The 25,072-nt window shown below is 36.8% G+C and overlaps 1 protein-coding gene across 1 annotated transcript in view; it reads right to left on the reverse strand.

Moving 5' to 3' along the window:
• The window catches only part of lrp1ba (low density lipoprotein receptor-related protein 1Ba), a 334,663-nt gene that overhangs the window by 245,699 nt on the left and 63,892 nt on the right, over positions 1-25,072 (reverse strand). The window contains exons 3-4 of the mRNA XM_067415030.1: positions 24,730-24,867; positions 2,094-2,213 (exon numbers count right to left, since the gene is read on the reverse strand). Coding sequence (XP_067271131.1) covers positions 2,094-2,213; positions 24,730-24,867 — 258 coding nt within the window. The remainder of the gene's footprint in view (positions 1-2,093; positions 2,214-24,729; positions 24,868-25,072) is intronic.

Consider the following 25,072-nt stretch of genomic DNA (forward strand, 5'->3'; position numbering starts at 1 on the left):
TATGCAGAACATTAACTTTAAATTCAAGTGGCCACGCCCTTAATTATGCAGAACATTAACTTTAAATTCAACCCCTCACAGTTTACATGAAGGGCAAAATTTGTTATATAGACCAAAACCACTTTTGGTACCAGGCTGTAAACATATTTTTTTCTGCTGTAAAGTTTATATAAATTTTAACATTGTCTCCCTTTTGTATCCTGTCTCTAGCGGCCGGTAATTGAATTGACGTTTATGTTATTTGTTATTGGATTCAAGAGAGAAACCGGAAGGTTGGCGCTTGCCGTTTTTAAAACATGAAGAAAAAAAAATTCACAGGAAAAAAACTTTTAAATATATAATTTTGGTGATCAAAGATTGACTGCAGGGGGACTTTAAAGCGTACAGGTTCCCTTACGTCGACCGCCTGCAGCGTCTTCTGGGATTTCCTACGGTTTGATTCTCTCAAGTCTGCATTCGATGCACCCTCGATATCAAGAACACATCCAGGTACTTTCATGCGTCCACTGCAGTTAAATTCTTAAGTATTGGAATTGAACTTTCATGGTTCACCCTTAAAAGTAAAGGTGCCAGAAAGAACTAAAAAAGGGTTTTCACAGTGATGCCATAGAAGTATGGAGGACCAAATTACTCAAAATGAAATAATTCAATAAATAATGAATTCAATAAAACAACAATTAAATGTACCAGTTTATTCTGAAATGATTTAATTATTAATTAAATAATTAATTGATTTCATTCATTATTAATTCAATAAATAAATAAATGTATCTATTTATTATTTTAAATTACATTAAATTGTTTAATATATTTCACAATTACCTCTTCCACATTTTTTATGTTTTAAACTCTTTTTTTTTCATTATTTAATGTGCTTTTTCAAAAAGATGTTTTTCATAATAATATGCTGCATTTACGAATGACGCTTATTTGACGAATCATGCATTTACAAAGCACGATTTTCCCAAAGATTTTTTTCATAATAATAGAGGACATTTCACAGATGCCAATCAACAGGAAGGGGGCGGAGCTTGGCGCTGATTGGTTTAAAGTTGAAGAGTTGACAGACATGACAGATCCATCTGTGTGTGGTGATGACATCACGGAACACCAAGGGTGCTTCTCTTTTCTTATATGTTACTGAAAAAGTATTTTGAACCTGAAAACTATGAGTGGCTGTGTTTAAGGCAGTGCGTTTTTATCTTGATCAATTCCTACCGCCATATTAATTTCCAGTCAATTCCCCAATTTCCCTTTGCCAATTGCCAGACCCAGACAGAAAAAAGTAATCAATCTGAAAGGATTATCCAATCAGCGCCAAGCTCCACCCACTGCCTGTTGATTGGCATTCGTGAAATGTCCTCTATTATTATGAAAAACGTATTTTTGAAAAAGCACATTTAATAATGAAAAAATGTATTTCTATCTATTTGGAAGAGTGTGTGTGGAAGAGGTAATTGTGAAATATATTAAACAATTTCATGTAATTTTACAAAATAAATAGATACATTTAGCTATTTATTTAATTATTTAATTAATATTTAATTAAATTAATTGTTTAATTATTAAATTAATTATTGAATTAATATTTAATTAAATTAATTGTTTAATTATTAAATTAATTATTGAATTATTTTTTTTAATTATTTCAGAATAAACTGGTACATTTAATTGTTGTTTAATTGAATTCATTATTTATTTAATTATTTCATTTTGAGTAATTTGGTCCTCCATATATAAGAACCATGTTTTAAACAACCATTTTATAGTCTAAAGATTCTTTTTGCACTACATATAACCTTTTGTGCAATGGAAAGGTTCTTTGGATATTAAAGGTTCGTCATGGGACCATACACCCTGCCAAAGAACCATTTAAGGACCTTTATTTTTTAGAGTGTTGATGAAGACGTAGTACGAGAACCCAAAGCGTATTAAGAAAATGCCAAGATAGAATATTTGTCATCAGGAAGAGAGATATTCTGTCTTGCTGCTGAACCCACTGTGATCAAATTGTTACCAAAGTAGTTCAATTCAATGACCTTTCTAAAGCTTCAAATTCTTCAGACAGAGCTGCGGATGGTAATGACCCTCACCTCGACATCGTCTCCCGTCCTCGTCTAGTTCGAAACCTTCCCCGCAGTAACAGGACGTCCCGTTTCTCATGACCGCGCAGTCAAACTGGCACCTCCGCTCCTGGCAGCTGCGCGCCAGCTCTGAGGAGACACAAACACACATTTTAAACTTGCTGTTTGATTCACAGTCTTAATATCCAGCGCAGAGTTCGCTGTCACAATGAACGTGCATTACACTCCGTGAAACCCTCTCCATGAAAGCACAAAGCCGTTTCGCCGGCGTGAAACCATTTTTTAAAAGTCGAACAGATGCAGCGTCATTATGAGACCATGATTCAGCGCTTTTTAAGTGGCACTTAAGGCCTGTTTCCGTGGATGCAATTCCTCCCGGCGAGCTCCCGCTCCAAACCGCTGTCAATACACAACGGTAGAGCACAAATTTAAGGTCCATTGTGTAACATTTATCACCTGTGAAACGCTTACAGCCTCATAATGAGACATTTGACGATTGGGTTTGCCCGCTTTTCAACCCACATGAAGATGCCCCCATCTTTATGTATTGATCGCAGAATCAGTTGAAGAATAGCAGTGATTTATAAACGCTCGAGCTGCAATCTATTTCAATTACAGCAGCCATAGCCCATATTTGATGTTTTTATTCATTTGGGGGCGTGGCTAACCGGTCACCTTGCCTTTTTATGCCATTCGTGGTGGTTTTAAGTGCATGGCAATACCTATCGCACTGGAAAGTGTGAAAAAGATAAAGAGTTGAGATGGTTTAGCCACCCTAAACGTCTAATCGCGGGCGAGAGATTCCTAGCGTGCTACGGAGGCCACATTAATAATAACGACGCACTGAGAAATTCATCGACCCACCGCAGGCGTGCGTTCGGAATGGCTCGAGTCTGGCGGTTTTAAATTAAGTACTTCTTTAAAAATGTATCACAGCGTTTAAGGGTAATGCAAAGCGTTTTACAATATGAGTTTAACTGAAAGTGAAATATAATGGCTTTTTATCTATTACAGGGAATGTGTATGCACTTGAGCTGGGAGATGTTTAACTATTTATATGTGGGGCTAGCGGCTGGGAGCGACTAACAGTTCCTGAAATATTTCATAATCTTGGCTATAAAGAGTTCTTTATTTATTTATACAGATGGGGCATCCGAGCCACTAAAATCTGTGGTTTTATTCGTTCACATAACAAGGACTGTGAGCAAGAAGAGCGGCAATAGCATCTTTTGCTTTCACATAACATGCCATGTGGATTTAAAGAGATGCATGGCTAAGTAAATAATGATAAATCTTTCATTTTTGGGGGGTAACTAGCCCTTTACAGCAATCTGTGACAAATTTTTGTTTTGACTTTCCTTGACTAGTTGTCATCCCTACAACATTTAACAAAACAGTATGCTAAAATGAATCCAAGGCAGTTTTTCCAGGAACAACCACACAGAAAAATAAGAACAACATGACTTCAAATAAATAATGAACTTCATATGGATTGCAAATGTGCCAAAAGTATGCTGGGATATATGACCAAGGGGAAAGATGACCTAAGTAAAAAACAAACCGACACAAACAAATGACATAAAGCATCTCAGCGATTAAACTGACATGATTCGGTGCCAACAAAAGGCTATTATTTTGTTCACAATCTATTAATTCCACTTAAACAAAAATATTTGAACGCATAAATAAAGCCTCTGGCAGTGCCAAAGAAAAGCAGTTACCGCAATCGTAAAGTTTGATCAGCAAAAAAAGGAAGCAAAGGAAAATTCTAATAAAAGAGGAAATAAACTTTTTATTTTGTGTCTAAAGTTTTTGACGCTTACCTAACCCTAAAAAAATTGCAATGTCCGTTTTTTTTCTTCCTCATTAGGTACGCAAAACAGAAACCTCACAGAAATCTATTATGGAAAAAGAGTGGGAAACTACATATATTTACAACGACAGCAGAATTGAAAAGGGTGAAAAGATACAAGCATTGATCCAAAACAAGGAGTCTAGACCTCTTTGATTCAGACAGCAGGTGGGGGAGTTGATTATCGGGCGAGAATTACTCTTTGGAGAAATCAATGCTAGGAACCCAAAAACGTCAAACGTAACTTCAAAAATAGGTCAGAATCATTGTTTACATGTCGAGTGGTTCCGAAAGGGTGCAGCTGCTGTAGGACACTCTCTGCCACCCGGATTCACACTAATCTCCTCCGAGCGGGAAGGAGGCCATTATGGGTGGACTCTCGCTGTGAGTTAGGCTCCCGCACAACAGGATTTATCTCCAGTGAACTCCAGAGCTCTCCCTCAAGGTGATTTTCTCTCAGTGAGGAGCCCTACTTCCTCTGACACTCGCTGGGTGATGTAGTGCTAACGACAGCGGTCCAGGAAGGGTGCTGAGTCTTACAGGGGCGTCAAGGTAAATGCCTGTAGATCTATTTCGCTACCCCAACCCAAAGAGCTTGAACTTTAGCAGCTGTGAACAATCAATCACTCTCGGGAGTCCCGTACCACATTAAAAATTAAAGGCCGAGACCTTGAAAATCCATACAGACTTAAATGCCATGGCTAAGTTTTTTTCAGACCGCCTCTAAATTTGACATTCAGAAGATCCAATGAAATGGCTTATGAATGCTATTCATTTTATTTATTTTTTTACTTAAATACAAAGTTGGACTGGTACATATCCAAGAGCTTTTTTGTGGCCAATAGAGACCTGCAATTTTTTCTCAAAGGGATGGAAAAGAAAAGAATCAAAGCAAACAAAAAACAAACAAACAAAAAAAAAAAAACACATGGCTTGTTCTTTTTAATGGACAATAGAGATCTAAAAAAAAAAAAAAAAAAAAACATCACATCACATCACAAAACATCACAAAACAAAATGTCACACTACAAAACAAAACCAGACAAAACAAACAAAACATTGCAAAACAAAACATCACTAAAACAAAACAAAACATCACATCACAAAACAAAATGTTACACAATAAAACAAAACATCTCTAAAACAAAATAAAACATCATATCACATCACATCACACAACAAAACAAAACATCACTAAAACAAAATAAAACATCACATCACAAAACAAAATAAAACATCACAAAACAAAACATCACATCACACAACAAAACAAAACATCACTAAAACAAAATAAAACATCAAATCACAAAGCAAAACATCACATCACAAAACAAAATGTTACACAGCAAAACAAAACATAATAAAACATAATAAAACAAACAAAACATCACATCATATCATATCAAAAACATCACATCGCAAAGCAAAGCAAAACATAATAAAACAAACAAAACATCACATCATATCATATCAAAAACATCACATCGCAAAGCAAAGCAAAACATAATAAAACAAACAAAACATAGCAAAACAAGACATCACATCATATCAAAAGCATCACATCACATCAAAAACATCACAAAGCAAAGCAAAACAAAAAATGGAGACACGCAATGTTTTCTATAAGGGAGATGAATCAACAAACAAACAAACAAACAAACAAACAAACAAACAAACAAACAAATAAATAAATAAATAAATAAATAAATAAATAAATAAAATGTAGCTTTAAATGCACCTGTCATGCCAGGAGTTATTCTATTTCATAATCTAATTTGTTAATAAACAAACAAAAGGAAATCCCGCACCCTATAAATACTTGCGAAAATCAAAACCTTTTTATTAGCAACGTTTCGGTCTCATGACCTTCATCAGGCATATATGGGTCATGAGGCCGAAGATCATGAGACCGAAACGTTGCTAATAAAAAGGTTTTGATTTTTGCAAGTATTTATAGTGTGTTAGATTTCCTTTTGTTTATTGAGATTTTTGGATTTGGGTATCCTTTGTCCTACGCACCTATTCATCAGCTACAGTGCGATGGTTATTGTGCACTTACAATCTAATTTGTTAAAATAAATCATAAGGTCCCAAGAATGTTTTTTTTTTTTTTTTTTTCTAGAAAGACTTTCAGATAAGTGGATTAATGTAGTGGGATCAATATTATGTAGATGTGCAAGCCATGTAATACCAGAATAGAGGCTAACAATGGCTGAATACAAACAAAAGAATAATGATAAAAGAATAATGAAGATTAGGTCAGAGGTGTGAACAACAGAAACATAAATGGGGCAGTTCTTCTTGCCAGACATTAGACAACAGACTGCAAATTGCAATGCAAAATGGCAATAAAATATTTTATTACCAACTTATCAACCTTCGCTAAAAACTCACATGATCTTAGAAAATCTTTTATAAAATTCATAGTTTTAGAGATAACATCCTCAGATTTTAAGCACGACCACACTTGTGGATTCAGATTCGTTGTTTCTAAGTTGCTACAATACAGCCACATGTTTGAGCTTGTATATCTCAATAGAAATTACAGTCACTGTAAGCACAGAGTAATTCTGTCTTGAACTGTGCACTCTCAAGTGTCGGCTTTCTAAATATATGTTGGGCATGTGTCTATTCTGAATGACTTGTGTGCAGCAACCTTTTATTTTGGCCAAAATGGGTGTATGCAGTAAGGGGTTCATTGAAAACCTTTCACATCAGTTTCGCATCACTTCCCCAGGTGTCTAAACGAACCAATCAGAAAGCTGCATCGTAAGATCCGCCCCCTGCCCAGCAGGAATCACCAGTCCGGAGAACACGGCATATGTCCGGACAGGTCTATTATTCACTCACAGCAGGTCTTCCCCTCAGTCTCTATCATTAGAGCGGCCACCGTCCCCAGGGCTCAGACAGCTAGGCCATCACTGCAGCGGAACCAGAGCTTGTGTATTTTTCTGTTGGTGCGATCAGAGCAGGTGACCGGAGGGGGTCCGCACCTACCACGTAGTGTTTATATATAGATGACAGTTGAGTAAAAACATGCTTTGTTACAACAGAAAGAACGGAGGCTGGAACCAGAAGAGAAGTTGGCTTCCTAAAGCGGCAAAGAAAACGCAGAAAGCCCAACGCCAAGACCCCCTCAGTTGAAAATGGCATGGAAATTTCAATGAAAAACTGAAAAACAAAAAGGACATGGTACACTTTCACAGTTACAGCGAAAAGCAATATTGCATAACTTCACAAACACCTGCATCTCCGACTAGAGGTGGATGTGAGACATCTGAGGTGTAACTGTGAAACAGAGCTGGTTTATTTTGCTCCTTCATCAACACTTCACAATCGACTGCCAGCATTGGAAGAGGATTCAGATAAACTCCAGATAAACCGATGCAAATAAACAGGTTGGTTTAATGGTCTGTGCTTAACGTCTGAATCTACATTTAACCAGACTGATGCGGCTGTAAAGGCTCTGCACTTGGTGGCTCATCCAAATCCTAGTAAAGCTACCAAAGGACATCAACTTGGCACATGAAACTGCCCTTCCTGTGACCACTGCAGTTTCGCCTCTGGGCAAAGCACTTAACCCTCAGCTGCTCCCATCGTACTGTAATATGCCTACATTTCCAACACTCCAGCAAACACTCGCAGACTCTCTGGATGGAGTGAGTGTTGAATTTATTTGATTAATTTTAACAGTTGAAGCCTAGCCTGATAAGCCAGACCCACGTCAAGATGTTTGGTATGGAAACTCACCATTGACAGCTCAATCCGAGGGGCGGGATAAACGGTTGTCTTTCAAACTCCCTCTGCACGTGATAGGATAGCGCTACAACCAACCAGAGCAACGAAGGTGAAACAGAGCTTGTTGATAGATTAAACATTCGCCGTATCCGGTCAGCAAAACTCCGAACACATCTTCCCTTTTTAAGAATGACTTCAGTGCCGTTCTTTGTTTTTTTCTCAGAGAAAAGCTTAATTCCAAGTCTTCCAGAGTCGCGGTCAAAGCTCGAAAGACCGCCGTTTGCCAGTTTCTGTGTTTACTAGAAGCACGCAAACGCAACTCGGCCGTCGTCATTATGGCCCCGCCCGCCGACTCTATACACGATGTGATTGGCCCGGCAAGAGTTAGAGGATTACAGCTCAGAAGGGTATTGAGAGTTGCTAGATGACACTCGTGGGCAGATTAGATTTGCTGCCGCTAGGGTGCGTCTAGATTTCTAGGCAAGTTGAAGCCATTAGATGAGGATTGTCAAATTCCTGTGAAGCTACAAATCTGCATTGTTTATAAGGGTTGCTTAGCAGCCAGAAACACAACTGAAGTAATACACAACCCAAGGACTTCCTTGAATGGCCCATAAACAAGATCAGCGCTTGAATTTCGGTGCGGGATTGCATGTATCGCCCATTATTTTAATAATTCCCGCAAACATTCATTCACTTTATCATGTAGGATGTGTGAGTAAAGGTTAAGATCAAATCTAGGGCTGCCACTAACAACAATTTTTATATTGATTAATCTATCGACTAATTTATCGATTTATCGTTTAATCTATCGACTAAATTATCAAAATCATTTTCAGCAATTTTACTTAAAAAACATATAATTTAACTTACAACTTTGGCATTTAGTAGTGTACTATAAAAAAAATAATAATACACAAGCCCTTGACAAAATGTAAAACTAAAAGGTACAAAAAAAGCTAATACTTTTATATAGAATAGTGTTGTCACGATACCAAAATGATGACTTCGATACGATACCATATTAAAATAGCTTGATACCGATACTAAATCGATGCCATGGCAAAAACACAGTAAAAGTAATTGAATAATATGACAGAACTTAAAAAGCACTGTGTTCCTGTCCTGCTTTTTGAACATAGTCACTCTATAAATGAACTATACACTGATTTTTAATAAATATTTTCAAATCAAGCATGGGCTGATTTTCTATTTCCTTTTGTTGTTTGATTAACATTAAATCACACAGAATATTAGGTCCGGCCCTTTAAGAGCTGCACGGACCAACGAGATTTCTCTCTCAAACTCTGTATATGTCCTGTGTTTACCTGAATACTCGCCAGGACGTGCATTCAAAAAATATTTTTGATCAATCAAACCCAATAATTCATGAAACTGACATCACGATCTGAGTGTAAGGTGTGTGTGCGGCAGCGCGCTCTTCAGGTCAGAGTCCGGCAGAGCCACCACGCCCTGGCCGCGACGCACTACTTTATTCATAATTTTTATCTATTTATTTTTATTTTTTTACACTACTTTATTATAGTACTACTTTATTTTCTAATGCAAGCGTTTATGTTAATTTTAGCTAACAGTGAAAGCAGAGCTCACACACACTTACTAAGTCCTGGTGTCACATGTCGACGCAAATTAAGAAATAATTTCTTATTAGAAAGCTGTTATTTGTTAAGTACCGGTACTAATACAATTTCATATCGTACCAAACTTATCCAGTCAACAAAAAATACTGATGTTGACGCAGTCGATTGTATCGACCAATTGCGACAGGCTTAAAATCAGTCATTTTAAAATGTTCTGCAAGACGTAATTTGCATCTCTCTATTTGTTTCTCAATATTTTCACAAGGCAAGCATCAAACACACTGCAGGGGGCGACACTAGACTTTCGGCATTTCAAGAGTCTGGACAGTTGCCGGAATTGTCACTTTGGGCCAGTGTTGCATCGTCACTGAAGTTTATCGTTTGCACGACTTTTTAAGTCTTACCAATTTAAACATTCAATCGGTTTTAAACTTTTAAGTACTCGTGCGCTCTCTGAGAGATGGTTTTCTCTGCGCACATACATACAAGCCACATCACAAACACCTTACTAGTTATTTTTTTGTAAATTATAGCATTTTAGCATACAAAAACACAAAATTATGTCCAAATTCCTTACTATTTAATTTGTATCTTTATTCTATTGTATTCTATTTAGTATATTTTTGATTCATTTTTTATTTCAAAGATTGTGAAAACACTTAAGCAACAACATTTCCCCACTGTAAAAACACAAATACAATACATTTAGGGGTGCGATAAATGCAATTAAATAAAATTGGCTACATTTGTCCTTCAAAGTTTATTGTTTTGTTTTTTGTACAAAATGTCTACATCATAAGAAAGTTGATGAGGAAATAAGACCACAAGAAACTTTTATTGTATCCAGATCAAAATAAATTTAAGTAGATATTAAATGATAGTTCACCCAAATGTTAAAAATGATGTTTATCTGCTTACCCCCAGGGCATCCAAGATGTACGTGTGTTTGTTTCTTCAGTAGAACACAAATTAAGACTTTTAACTCTAACCTCTTCAGTCTGTCCGTCGTATAATGCATGTGAATGGTAACATGAGAGTATGAGAACTATGAGTAAAAAACATGCACATACAAATCAATATTAAAAACCATGCGGCTCGTGACGACACATTGATGTCTTAAGACACGAAAAACAATCGGTTTGTGTGAGATTTTTTTTTTACCTCTAATAGACCACTTTGTCCAACATCCTTCAGCACGCGATCACTACAGGTAAGTGAGGAATATGTAAACGATATGATGTAGAGATAAACGCGAGCGAACACTGCAGGTAAGTGAGAACTGTACACGATATGTCGTTGTTTGTGCAAGTGCCGGAATTGATCTCTCACACATATCTCTTCACCATATAGTGTACATTGACCTCACTCACTGGAAGTCATCGCGCGCTGAAGGCAAAGTCACCTATATCTTGGATGCCCTGGGGGTTAGATAAACATACATTTTTATTTTGGGGTGAACTATCCCTTTAAGAAAGCAGCTTCTGTTACACCTAAATAATGAGAACATGTTAAAATCACAAGAAAATGTTTCATGTTGGTCATAAAAATATCTTAAAATCTAAATCAAAATTTTTTGTGATCTCAAAAATTGAGATCTTGAGGTGACAGCTGTTGTTATGTCAAGATAATACGACAATTAAGTAGACATCACAGAATAAATTAAAAATATATTTTGTTTTTTTTAGATCAAAAGAAGGTTGGGAGCTTGTGAACTTTTGTAACTGACAGATCACAAGAAATTTAAGTCGATCTGTTGAAACTAAGGGGAAAAACAATTTCTGTTGTATTGAAATAACAAGGATTATATGTTTTGTTTTAAGTCGAGATCAAAAGAAAAAGTAATCATGCTCTTGAGAAAGTAACTTTTGTAATGTGGATATGAGAAAATGAACGTGACACCATTAATTACATACAGCTCTACATGACTGACCTAAATTTCTTTAGTTGGCTGAATTATAACAATAAAAAGTCTAGTTACATACACAAGAAATTAATTACCAATAGACAATATCTTGCACAGATGGATGATACCAGTTGTATACACTTTTTTCGTGGCTAAAGATATTCTGTGCATAAAAAGTTTAACCTTATCAGGCACAAGCATAAGTAAAGCAATTATGTTTCACAATGGGCTGTAAAAAGAACAAAGAAAAACTGTTGTTCCCAAGATAAATTTACCTTTAAGCATCTGACGGCGTTCTTGTTATACAAATGCTTTGTTTACTGTGTTGCCATTATATAAAAGCCACTGTGAGGTGTAGACTCTTTTATTTGCAGTTCCTATGTGTGTTTCACCATTTTTTGTCGCGTTGCTGTGTGGGCTGCTTTATTCAATTCCGTATATTCATTAGGGACTGACAATGCAGATCGGGAAAGTGAGGCTAGTGTGTTATTACCAAAGGGACATTCAGAGGTGCAACACAAACACTGTTTCTTGCCTGGCACCTGTAGTATGTAGTTCACTCCAATCTCTGAATGCCCAGGAGAGATAAAGCATTACCTCCAGAGAGCCCATGGTCATGTCGTCTACCAATGCTTTTGACTGTTTTGGTGCAGAACAAAATGCTGCAGCAGACGTTCGTAGCACCTAAAGAACTAAGAATGTTAATTATGGAATGTAACAGAGCAACAAAAAGAGAAAGGTGTTCAAGGCTGCTCTATGTTTTTGAGGTGAAACGAAAAGGCCCGTTTTACACAAGTACAATAACAATCAAGCAAATGGGCCCAATTCTTGAAACATTTGAAATAATATATTGCAAATTGTTCATGAATCCATTGTCATCTTAACTGAGACACTGAATTGAATGCAACCATTTAAGAGTATTTTCATGTCATGAATGAAGCCCCAAAAAAGCGCCTGAGATTTTGGAAAATGAATTGGTGTTTGCATTCCATTCAATGTCGGATAAAGATTTTCCATTGCATGAAATTTGGAAGATGGCGTACAAGGTAGTAAACGATACAACCATACGATTAGCTACCATAGATTGTCAACTAGCAACAAACAGTTTGCTAGCAACTACATTTTAATCATATCAAATTTTAGGAAGAATTTTAGGAATTTTAGGAAGACTGAATCTGCAATAGGTAAGCATCTTGGTATGAAGAAATCAACTGTGGGAGCAATTATTAGAAAATGGTAGCCATACAAGACCACTGATAATCACCCTTGATCTGGGGCTCCACGCAAGATCTCATTATGTGGGGTCAAAATGATCACAAGAACGGTGAGCAAAAACCCCAGAACCACACAGGAGGACCAAGTGAATGACCTGCAGAGAGCTGGGACCAAAGTAACAAAGGCTACCATCAACAACACACTACGCCGCCAGGGCCTCAACTCCTGCAGTGCTATATGTGTCCCCAGGCCCATCAGAAATTTGCTAGAGCATTTGAGCAGAAGAGGTTTGGGAGAACGTCATATGGTCAGATAAAACCAAAATATAACAGTGGTTAAAACCTCAACTTTTTGTGTTTGGAGGAGAAAGGATGCTGAGTTACACCATACCTACTTAGAGCATGGGGGTGGAAACATCATGCTTTGGGGCTATTTATCTGCAACTTACAGAACATTTTTGACCTCTGTCATAGCCAACAAAGAATTTATAACAAAGTATTTAGATCTACTTATTTTCCACCATAATTTGCAAATAAATTCTTTAAAAATCAGTCAATGTGACTTTCTGGATTTTTTGCCTCATTCTGCCTCACATAGTAAAATTACAGGCCTCTCTCACTTTTTTAAGTGGGAGAACTTGCAAAATTAGTCGGTGACTAAATACCTTTTTTCCCCATTGTAAATGCAGTTTTACTGTCAACAAAGATGTTTGTTAGCATAAGCTGCGATTCCCCCGAAATTACCCAGAACTATTTTTCCCTGGAACTTTTTCCCCCCAGATCTGTTGTTTGCTTTTCCATCGCATTCTAAAGTATCATGAAGATTAGGCAAATTAGTCTGATGGTATAAGACTGTGCTCAACTTTCAAGTTCCAGCTGGATTTTGTCCTGCCCATATAAGCTTAATAGAGCCTCAACATTGTCGCTGGTCCATCGGTTGTACTCCATTATTGATTTTAATAGCAAACAACTCTTACTGCATGCACCGCAGCAGACTTTTAAAAATGGTGGTTGAAAAAAAATGCTGCGTGAAGTAAACCAATCAAATTGCTGCGTGAACTCAACCAATCAGCAGGTTTAGTGCCCAAGTCCCACCCCAAAAATTTCCTGAACTTTCAAAAAAAAAGTACTACCTCGCAAGTAGGGATTTTCTGAGGGGGACATTTTTACCCGTAACTTAATTTTTACCCTGGTCCCTACGCTCAAAACACCCCAGAATCCCTAGTTCCTGGGGAAAGTTCCTTCAGTGGAAACGTGGCTAAAGACAACGTTATCAAATGCTAGCAATTAAGTGTATGATTAAAAGAAAGAAACATTTACTGTGTTTTAAATTAGCTGAAAATGTTGATGTCATACAATGTAGTTGTAAAAAAAAAAAAAACTACATTGTAAACAAATGCAAAAACTGCTAGCATGCATTTATGCAACGCTAGCATTTTTAAGCTGTTGTATGATTATTAACAGAGTAAATCATGTAAAGTTTTACCTTTGTTAAAAGATTTTAGCATCATGTAAAGCAGTTGGTCAATGAAATTTGCAAGCCAACCAAATTGTGGAATATAAACAATGCTACCAAATGTTAGGATTTGTTGTGTAGGTGTACGATCAATGTAATGTTTGGCATTTTTCTAAAAATATTTTAGCATAATGTAGTGTACATGCCAAGATTTTATCAACAAAGTATAGGCCTACTAGCAACCACATGTCTGAGCTAAAAAGATGCTATTTCTAGCATTTGTTAACAGTTGTACGAGTTTTTCATGTGCTAAAAATATTTTAATTCAGTTAGAAGTTAGAAGTTTCCTACCAAACCAAACCTAATTTCTGAGCATAAAGATGCTATGCATTTTTTTTTTAACAGGTATACAATTATCGACAGAGAGTTCCATATGCCAGTCTATCACACTTTTCCAAGTCGAAAATTCTGACTTTCTGATTGTAACATGTTTCCCTGACAAAACTGCAAAGAAGTGATGTGATTTACTAAAAATACCTGCTTCCCATGTCTTTCTGTGGTGGATTTGTCAAGAACTGCCAATTTCAAGCTAGTCAGACGTTCTACGCTGCTTTTTGCCTTTGAGCTTCCCAAAATTCCTGATTGCTGTCTTGGCCTTCACTACAGCACACAGCGAGGGTTCTAACTCAAGACCTCTTTTACCATTGGAATTGAAGTACAGACTGCTATTTGGAATCAAAAGCTGTCAAGACTGTCACATGTTCTGAGAACTGTTTTATCATTTGTAGGCTTTGATAAACATTCAGTAGTGATCATTTTTCAGAGAGGGAGAAGGAACGGCTGAGGCGGGCTATGCACTTCCTGAAACATACTGTATACAGGAGCAACACCAGCTAGCGTTATTAATATGTTAACAGGCTGCAAGCGAGGTAAAAATCTATCACTTTCTTTCCTCAGGAGATGGAAGAGAAATGGTGCTTCTGTTCTACTCTGCTCTTTGAGAGCAGATTCGGTTTAGACTCAAAAGCTTTTGCCCAAGGAACTGCAACAGAAGACAATTCGAGCACACTGCTAAATGAGTACTGTGCAAAAATATCATGTGAAACGGTATACATTTGCTTTGCATTGTAAGTTCCATTTGCACAATTGCAAGGCCACTTAATATAAAGTGGGACTATATAGTTCCACTTTATATTAAGTGGCCTTAACTACTAAGAAGGCTACTTACAACAGCATTTATTTCATCATGTGATTCATTCAAAAACTGTTTGCCATATGGGATTTTGTGCCCTGAACCCCAAAACAAAATCCTGCATACTACAAACCTGGTACAGTAAATACAGTATGCAATGCTTGTTTGAGAGCAGACTCGGTTTAGTCTAACTGCAAAAAGACTGTGTAGTGGTACAGAAGAAAAAAAAGAAAAAAAAGTACAAGTGCAAGAGGGACACTCAGCACATTTTCAAGGTTACAGTCCTTCCTGTCACATAAAGATATAAAGTTTATGAGCTTTAGCATTTCCTTTGTGCTGTAAATGTGGGTGTATAAAATAAGGCAGCTTCTCAAGCCCAGAGGGCAGAAAGCCCATCGCTCATGTTCGGTAATGTGCAACCTCAATCTCGAGACACAGACGACTAAATGATTGCTCTGTAAATTCAACAAGACCTTTTGCCTGCACTGGGATTTTATAGAAAGAGACACTGCATGATGCAGCATCGTGGCATCAAATTTGGCAATGGTCCAATTAGCTGATGACAATTTACTGAAACAAAAGTGGGCAAATGAATCATTTCCGTATCTTCTGTAGTTAGTTAGCCATTAGATAGCAAACTATAAGCTTAAACAGTTAGCTCTGCACAGTGATAACTAGTTAAAACTAATTTTTGGCAAGATGATAACAAGCTATGTTTCTGAACAGGTAGCCTACCTTCAGATAGCAAGCTAACAAAATAAACTCCTATCTTAGCATAGCACTAACTGGTTAAAAAAAACGTTTTAACTATAAAACGAGATATTGTGATAACAAGCTGTTTCTGAACATGTACCTTCAGATAGCAAGCTAACACCTTAAACCTAGCTTAGCATTGCGCTAACCGATTAAAAAAAGTTTTGACTAGGTATGACAAGATGATGACAAGCTACGTTTCAGAGCAGGTAGCCTACTTTCAAATAGCAAACTAGCACATTAAACTCCTAGCTTAGCATAGCACTAACTGGTTAAAGTGTTTTAACTATAAAACAAGATATTGTGATAAGCTGTTTCTGAACATGTACCTTCAGATAACAAGCTAACATCTTAAGCTCCTAGCTTAGCATAGCGCTAACTGATTAAAATGTTTCTGACTAGGTAGGACAAGATATGAGGATGATAAGCTATGTTTCTGAACAGGTACGTTTAGATAGCAAGCGAATACCTTAAACTCCTAGCTTAGCATTGTGCTATCTGATTAAAAATATATTTGACTAGGTATGACAAGATGATAACAAGCTATGTTTCTGAACAGGGACCTTCAGACAGCAAGCTAACACCTTCAACTCTTAGCCTAGCATTTTGCTAACTGATTAACAATAGTTTTGACTAGGTATGACAAGATATGTTGATAACAAGCTTTCTGAACAGGTACCCTTCAGATAGCCAGCTAACACCGTAAACCCCTAGCTAAGCATATAACAACAATATATCATTGTAACAAGCTGTTTTTTAGCAGGTATATTATGAAAAAGTAAGCTGTCTTCAGGATACAACTGATCTTTGTCTTAATCGTAGTGGAGTACTAGCATGAAATGCATTGTGGGGCATGAAAGTGTGATTTTGTACTCAGAACAGTACGCTCTTCTGATCTTAGACAAACCGAGAATATATGCAACAGATCAAGAAAATCTTCGCTCTGGAACGTGCGTGGAATCATGTTCTTTCCTGTGCGTGTTTTCAGGGAAGTTAATTAAACGTGTGACTCTCTTTTTGTCTCAAATTCTGTTATCTTCTTCACTGCTCTATGCCGTCTTTGTTAAGTTATTCATTTCACACGTCTACAGTCAGTCAGTCTGACACCGGCAGACGCCATCTGAATAATAATAATAAAAAAAAAAAGATAAAAAGTCCTTATCAGGCCCCAATGATCTAAATATAATCTGTGTGAGAAGGACCAAAACAGTGGGGAAACGTGATGATAAGTGATCATACTGAAACACACACACACACACACACACACACACACACACACACACACACACACACACACACACACACACACACACACACACACACACACAGCTGAAATCCCTTTATTCTCTTTTCTTTAGTCTCTAGTGAATAGCGGTGGTCACCTGAAGGCAGGCTCCATTCCTCAATGACAAAACAAATCCCCACACAACCAAGAAAAATAGCCAAGAAAGAGTTTCAAAATAACACACAGTGATCCAAAGGCAGTGCTCCCAATGCTGCTCGCTTTTCTTTTTTTTTAAAGGTTTTTTTGTTTGTCGTTTTCCCTTAGAACAAAATAAAATGGAATCTAAAACCACTCCGTCAAGGTTAGTTACCTGCTCAAGTCGATGACAAATATCTGCTTTACACAGTTTTATCGACATAGAAACCCACATTTCTATTGGACTGAATGTGTTGAGCTAACCTGAACACATTAGCAGTTAAATACAACATGAAACGGTGTTCACTATGCATTAAACTTCTGTAACATAACTTTTTGTAGTATTGTATTGTAAACAATACTTTTATAATGCTATAGCCCCATAGACCTCCATAGAAGAGTTTTCTCCGTGGACTATTTAGATGTGACATACTGTATAACACTACATTACCAAAGCTAAAGAGTCAAAGCATTGTCCTTTCTTCCTTTCATTTTCAGCTAGCCTTTGGGCTAACTAGTCTACTAGCTTATCGTAGTGCTAAACAGGTAGGAAAAGTTCTTTTTTTTTAGAACAAAGGAGGGCTCTTGAGTTAAAACTGTTTGCAACCCCCCAAAACACATTAACAACTGCATAGCAACACCCTAGCAACCACCCACAATGGTGCTTACAATGGAAGGCAATGGGGCTAATGTGTAAGCATTAAAACACTTGCTTTTTTAATAGTATGGTCACAAATCATAAACATAACAATAGTTAACACGACTTTAATTTGGGGGAAAAATGTTTGCTAACTTTTCTGTGTAAGGTAAATCCAATTTTATAACTTTGCCAAAAAACAACGGTAAAATTGGGCACCTGATCAGAAACAACAGAGGAAACGAAGCAATAGATACTTGCGGGTGGGCTTTTATAATTTAAGAAAGTTAGCAACCACCCAGAACACACTATAAACCACATAGCAACGCCCTAGCAACCACACACAATGGTGCTTAGTTACAATGGAAGGGAAGGAGGTCAATGTGTATGCATTAAAACACAATTTTTTTCAATAGTATGGTCACAAAATGACAAATCATAAACATTATGACGGTTAACAATGGAATGAGGTCAATGTGTAAGCATTAGAACACTCATGTGTGTAAAGTTATATCCAATTTTATAACTTTGCTACTTAGATAAATAGATACTTGTGGGTGGGCTTTTATGACTTAAGACAGTATAACACCAACCCAAAACACAATAAAAACTGCATTGCAACACCCAAGAAACCACCTACAATCATATGGAAGTGAATGAGTGAGCATTAAAGGGATAGTTTACCCAAAAATGAATATTTTGACAACATTTACTCACTCAAGTTGTTCCAAACCTGTATTTTTGAATTCCGTTCTTCTGCTTAACACATAAAGAAATTTTGAAAAAAATTGGGACTAGAAACGGTTAGGTTGCCAACATTCTTCAAAATATCTTATTTTGTGTTCAACAGAAGAAAGACATTGATATAGATTTGGATTTAAGGATAAGTGATTGGTATTTTTTGGATGAACTATCCTTTTAAACCCAAATTTCTTCAATAGTATTTGTTTTCCACAAAAGAGTGTGAAAAGAGTCAAAAATATGAACTGCGCCATTGTGCACAATAAGACTATAGACATTTATTTAGAATGTAAATGGGATCAATGCTACTTTCACGGTATCTTCAACCCACAAGGCTAACTTTTGACAAAGAAAAGAATCTGGCTCATATGACCATTCTTGTGAAGATGTTCCTCTCTTCCCTCGCTCTTTCTCTCTATCTGTCCCAGATTCGAATACCTCCAGGAGTGAGAGTTGATATCTGCTCTGCGGACTGATAATGTAAATTATGAATGCTCAGTTATGACAGGTGTGCAAAGAGCAATTCGAAACCGGTCTGCGGTGAAACAAAGCGGCCCGCGCTTGCTCCTCAAAGGAGTGTGTACTTCCATACCTTCCTCTTCATGCCGACAAATTTTATTTACTTTGAAACCGAACCAAGACTAAGATTGAAACGGAACATAAAATGTAAATGCGCGAGTTTTCCCTCCAAGCGAGGTCTTCGGTTGTTTTAAAAAGCTTGGCGTATGCACGGCAACATCTTACGAGCGGTTCAACTCAAGGTGAGGATGATGAATACCCTCCATATGCTCATTTATTACGGCTGTAACTAAATACACATATTCTCTAGACATGATGATGTAGCTCATGCGTCTCAACAGTTAAACGCGCTCGGCTGCAATACATCAAACTTTTTAGTCGTAAACTAGGCTGAGGGTTCCATATAAACCTCTTTTCTTGCTCCCTTTCACCACAATGTCACAAAACGCAATCCTCACTTCATCATGTGGAGAAACAGTAATTGCCTTTTAGCAGAAACCCCATTATTACATTAAGCCGACTGTGCTTATCTTGCATGGAACTGACTTCAAATGACTGCAGATTTGTTGTGGGTTTAATTCTGTCAAACACTCTTAAAATGAGGAAATAATGGAAGATGTAAATTGCACTTTAAAGGAGAAAGTCTTGACCTGCAGCTATAGATATTGATGGACCCATCTAGTCCATCAACAAAAAGCATATGTGACCCATGCTGGCAAAATGAGTCGGAATGCGCGTGGGCTAATTATGAGCTACAGGCAAAACAAGTGGAAAAAAAAAAAAAACATTTTGAGGTTTTCACAAAAATGGAGTTAATTAAGTCCTCGTCTAGCAATCCCAATGCTCCAAATAGTAAATTTGTATGTTTTCCGAGAGGTGTGCCTCGTAAATTTTTCTTTTGTTTTAATAATCCATGTAAAACAGCATTTTTCTCTCTTTTTTTATATAGCATTTTGACAACTGGTGCCTCAGAACAAGTTTAGGATCACTAGCCTGATTTCCATTCCAGATCCGCGCAAAACTTTTGCAATATTTTCTAAATGTCGATAAAAACTAATTGCATAATAACAGCATTAACCGATGTTATGCGACTAAAACTCATTTTTTTCCTCTCGTGATAAGTCATTCAAAAAATCATGGAAACTAATGTTGGTTGGTTGACAGGTTCATCTTTTCATCTTGTGAGATAAGTTAACTGTAGCAATAAAACCTTTCTTGAAAACACTGAAACTAAGCTGCAAATAAAATGACGTTTGAACTTCCAAAACTTTCATCATATAGGTGCATAATTACATTTACCATTTTAATTATAGAGAGGGTTAAAAAATGTCCAAAAAAAAAGACAATTTTATTTTTTATGTATAAACCCTACCGCTCAAAATAATAACTTTTATGAGTATTTAGAACTTTTTCTTTTGAGTTCTCAAAACTGACAGATTAAAGTAAACTGATTTTTTGTCTTATTTTGAGTTTTATGAACTTTTTTCTTTTAATGTAGACAAACTTAAATTTAACCGAAATGGGGCTGGGATTTCTATTTCCCAGCCCTCAATCTCTCCTCTCCCTCGTGAAATGACAGGGAAGCTTAAGCTCATTAAATATGCAAATCTTATCTTATCCAATCCTAGCCATGGGCGTTTACTTCCAAGTCTTCAGTGCGTCACGCCCACCAAAACCCAGCACTTTGGAGACAGCCTCAAAACCAGTGTAGAAAATAGCCTATTACTTATTGGTTGTGATGTTTTTGAATGTAAAAACCACACAAACGTCATTAGTTGACCTCAGACAACAGTATTTAAAAAAAAGTTAAGAGCAATTAAAATTTATGATTACAAAATTTACATTTTTAAGTTTGGCTTACTTAAAGGGTTAGTTCACCCAAAAATGAAATTGATGTCATTAATGACTCACCCTAATGTCGTTCCTCACCCGTAAGACCTCCGTTCATCTTCAGAACACAGTTTAAGATATTTTATATTTTAGTCCCAGAGCATATGCAGTCTATGCACACTTTACTGTCCATGTCCAGAAAGGGAATAAAAACATCATCAAAGTAGACCATTTGTGACATCAATTGGTTGATTAGAATCTCTTGAAGCATCGAAAATACATTTTGGTCCAAAAACAACAAAAACTACGATTTTATTCAACATCACTCTACTCTTCCGCGTTTGTTTTCAAACCTCAAATAAAGATTCAAACAGTCATGAATCAGTGAATCGATCAATGATTCGGATCGCCAATGTCACGTGATTTCAGCAGATTGGATCACGTGTCAAACTGCCATCATATGACTTTTACATACGGCAGGTGACCTGTAAATGCCGGGAAAAAAGAAGAAAAAAAAATCCATTGCAGTTTTGCAAAATATTCCTGATTATTTTCTGATCTGCCTGAAAACACTGTTTTTTTTTTGTTTGTTTGTTTTTTGTTTTTTGCGAAATGGACGTTTCCATTGGGTGTATTTTCAATTTGCAGTTTAAATTTGCACAATTAGAAGGATAATGGAAACACAGGTATTGTAAAGTGTAAACTTTGTGAATATTCATAGCCAATTCTTGATGGCATGAGTCTCAACCAATGAAAACTTTAAAACTCTACTGATGTAAACAAAACGTCCTTACTCGCGCTGACTGATATCGGAAGCGTGCGCACAAAGACGCCTCTCAGACAGCGCACAATCCTAATATACACAGAATTACAGTATTTCAAAATGTCTGTCATGGAGAGCATTCACGCAAACTTTATCTGTTGTGTCTTAAATTAACGTTTGGTTATTTTTTGGGGAAAAACATCTGATGTGTAACAATATAATGATCCATGCAGTACAGTAGGTCTTTATATATAGTCTGTCTGTTTCATAAATGTTAATCAAACAATTGTGGTTTCATGGGGAAAAAAGTTGAATATATATTTGTCCTATAGATATGGGATTTGACTTGCTGTGTGCCAAATTTGGTGTTATTACCAGGGACTTTAAGGTATGGGTGCTAGGTGAATTTCTATTGGAAGTAGATTTTTCTCAAAATTGACTTTGCTGACTTTGTCGACTTCAAATAGTTGTAGCTCAGTCATTTTGTTTTGTCTGATTCCAGCAAATCAAACATCATTTTGAAGGGTTTTTCAATAGAGAATGTGAAAATAACAATAACTCATTGAAAAAAAAAGAAAAGAAAAAAAGAAATGCTAATTGTGACTCATTTTGCCAGCCCCAGTCACATTTGATGTTTTAGCTAAATTCAACATCACATCAAGTCTAATACACAACTACACAAAACTATAATGCACTGAAAACTATCAAAACTATTCACACCACGTCTGAAGATAAAGTTCCATAATTATCTGAATAAACTTAATAAATTCATAATCTGAGCAACTTAAAAAACATTGAAACTAAGCTGCAAACAAATGACATTTGAACTTCCAAAACTTTCCATCAGACAGATTTACATAATTAAATTAATTAAAATAGTCAGGGAAACAGTGAAAAACGGCCATAAAAATTAAATGATTAAATGCACAAAAAAGAAAAAAAACCTTTTTAATAACGCCAGTAGACATCAGAGGGACAGATTAATATATCTCCACTACTGTTAAAAACAATTGTAGCTATGCTTGTGAAAACAGTTTTATATTAGAATATTATATTTTTCCTGTAATCAAAGCTGCATTTTCAAGTCCTTCAGACATCATTCTAATATGATGATTTTCTGCTCAAAAAACATTTATTACTGTCAATGTTGAAAACAGTTGTGCAGCGTAATATTCTTGTGCAAACCATTATAGTTGAAGTAGAAGATACATACATTATTATTTTTTTATATGTAATAGTAGCCCCGGGGCTATGTTTTCCAGACGGGCTACCAAAATAAAAGCCCGTCGGCAGGCCGGTGAATCTCAAATAGGGAAATAATATTCCTTTCTTGATCTGGGCGGGCATGTGTGTGTGTGTGTGTGTGTGTGTGTGTGTGTGTGTGTGTGTGTGTGTGTGTGTGTGTGTGTGTGTGTGTGTGTGTGTGTGTTAGGGCTGTCAACGAATATTCTAAATTCGATTATATATTCGAATAGTTTTTAAAAAACAAATTTCAAAGGTGAAAATTAATATTCAAATAAAAAAAAAAAAAAAAATATCTCCCGCTGTGGTAGTAGAGGCGTGGCTGTCTGCTTTGCGAGTGAGCGCGCGCCTGAGGGTTCAGGGACAGTTCACAGGAGTCGCACTGTCACTGCTGAGAGTTGACGCGTCTTGCAGAGAAGATGGCAGAAAGTGCAGAGCCCAACTCGACCGCAGCAAAGAAAGAGATTTTAACTCCATAATCTAAAAAGCCATGTCTGGAAGTACGTTGGATTTTGGTCGGTAAGTATGGCGATTGTTGAGCCGCGAGATAAAGTTACATGCAAGCTATGTAAGATACAGTTAGCCTACCATGCCTCATTTTATTTAATGTTAAACAGAAACATTACTAAAGTGCAGGCTACTGTACTGACTGAAGAGATATTGCATGAATAAAGGATAAATGCACTGCTTCCACTGGTGTGATTATTTACCATGTCAAGGAAAAAGCTCCATGTTTAGCACAGCACAGCTCGCTCGGAGCGCTCAATATGCTGTAAAACTTAAATTAATATTAATAATATTTGTTTCACTGAATGAAGCCTGCTATATTTGGGACAAGAGTCGCGAGTCTCGCGACCTTAAATTGCTTGCACAAAACTCTTGATCAGCTCTCAAAGTTTGTTCATTTAAACCGTTATCCACAGTGAGGGCGAGAGAGAGAGGTCTGCGCTCTGCGGTCTTGGCCATTAGTTCATTTATTTATATATAATAATTATATAATTTATAATAACAATCTACTTGTTTTTGTGTAAGTAATCAGTGTCAAATATGTATAAACTTAAATAGACAAACTATACAAGTAGTTAATGTCTCTTTGTATTCATTTGTCCTGTTATTGACATAATACGCGTCATTGACAAAATGCACGCCCAGATGTTCGAATAGTTCGAATATTCGTGTTTGTTTTAGAGGGAATATTCGAATGTCATTTTTGAGCAATTTTGACAGCCCTAGTGTGTGTGTGTGTGTGTGTGTGTGTGTGTGTGTGTGTGTGTGTGTGTGTGTGTGTGTGTGTGTGTGTGTGTGTGTGTGTGTGTGTGTGTGTGTGTGTGTGTGTGTGTGTGTGTGTGTGTGTGTGTGTGTGGTTAGTGCTTATATCCACCGATCAGGCGGGCCAAGTAATACAAAAATAATATTCCAATCAATCGCGGGTGGATGTGAAATAAATCATTATGTTTTATAAAGACGTTTACGAGTCTTGTGATTGAGAGAATCATTGCAGTTGCCTCTTTCAAAACAATCCCTCCCTCATGAACTGGACTGACAGGTGAGCTGAAGCTCATTAAATATGCAAATCGAATCCAATCCTAGCGTTTATCTCTAAGTCTCCAGTCCGGCACGCCCATCAAAACCCAGCGTTCAGGAGAGCCTCAAAACCAGTGTAAAAAATAGCCTTTTATTAGTTGACCTTAGATTACAGTATTTAAAAAAAAAAGCCAGTTAATGACAACTTTAAATCGTAATCGTAAAAGACCCCAAACAGAAAAAAATCCATTGGAACTCACCGCGGCAGTGCACACCCTCATCGTAGCCGTCCTCACAGTCCTGTACTCCATTGCAGAGGTTACTATAATGGACACACCTGTGAGTGCCGAGGCACTGGAGGTGATTGACGGGACATCTCACCTTTACCTGCCGCAAGCCTGTAGAAGAGAAGTCAGGGGATTTAATAAAGTCTTGAAATAATCAAATTATTGTATTAGGGTTTAGAGATTATGATTATATGATTTGACCATGTAAACTAAGCATTCTGGTGAAAATTAAGGGAACAGACAGCATTTGCTTTTAGTATAAACATTTATTGACCACTAGGGCCAGGCTTTGAAACACATTTCACATTTGGATATG

Source organism: Pseudorasbora parva, chromosome 14 (assembly GCF_024679245.1).
Source record: "Pseudorasbora parva isolate DD20220531a chromosome 14, ASM2467924v1, whole genome shotgun sequence".
Classification (NCBI taxonomy): Eukaryota; Metazoa; Chordata; class Actinopteri; order Cypriniformes; family Gobionidae; genus Pseudorasbora; species Pseudorasbora parva.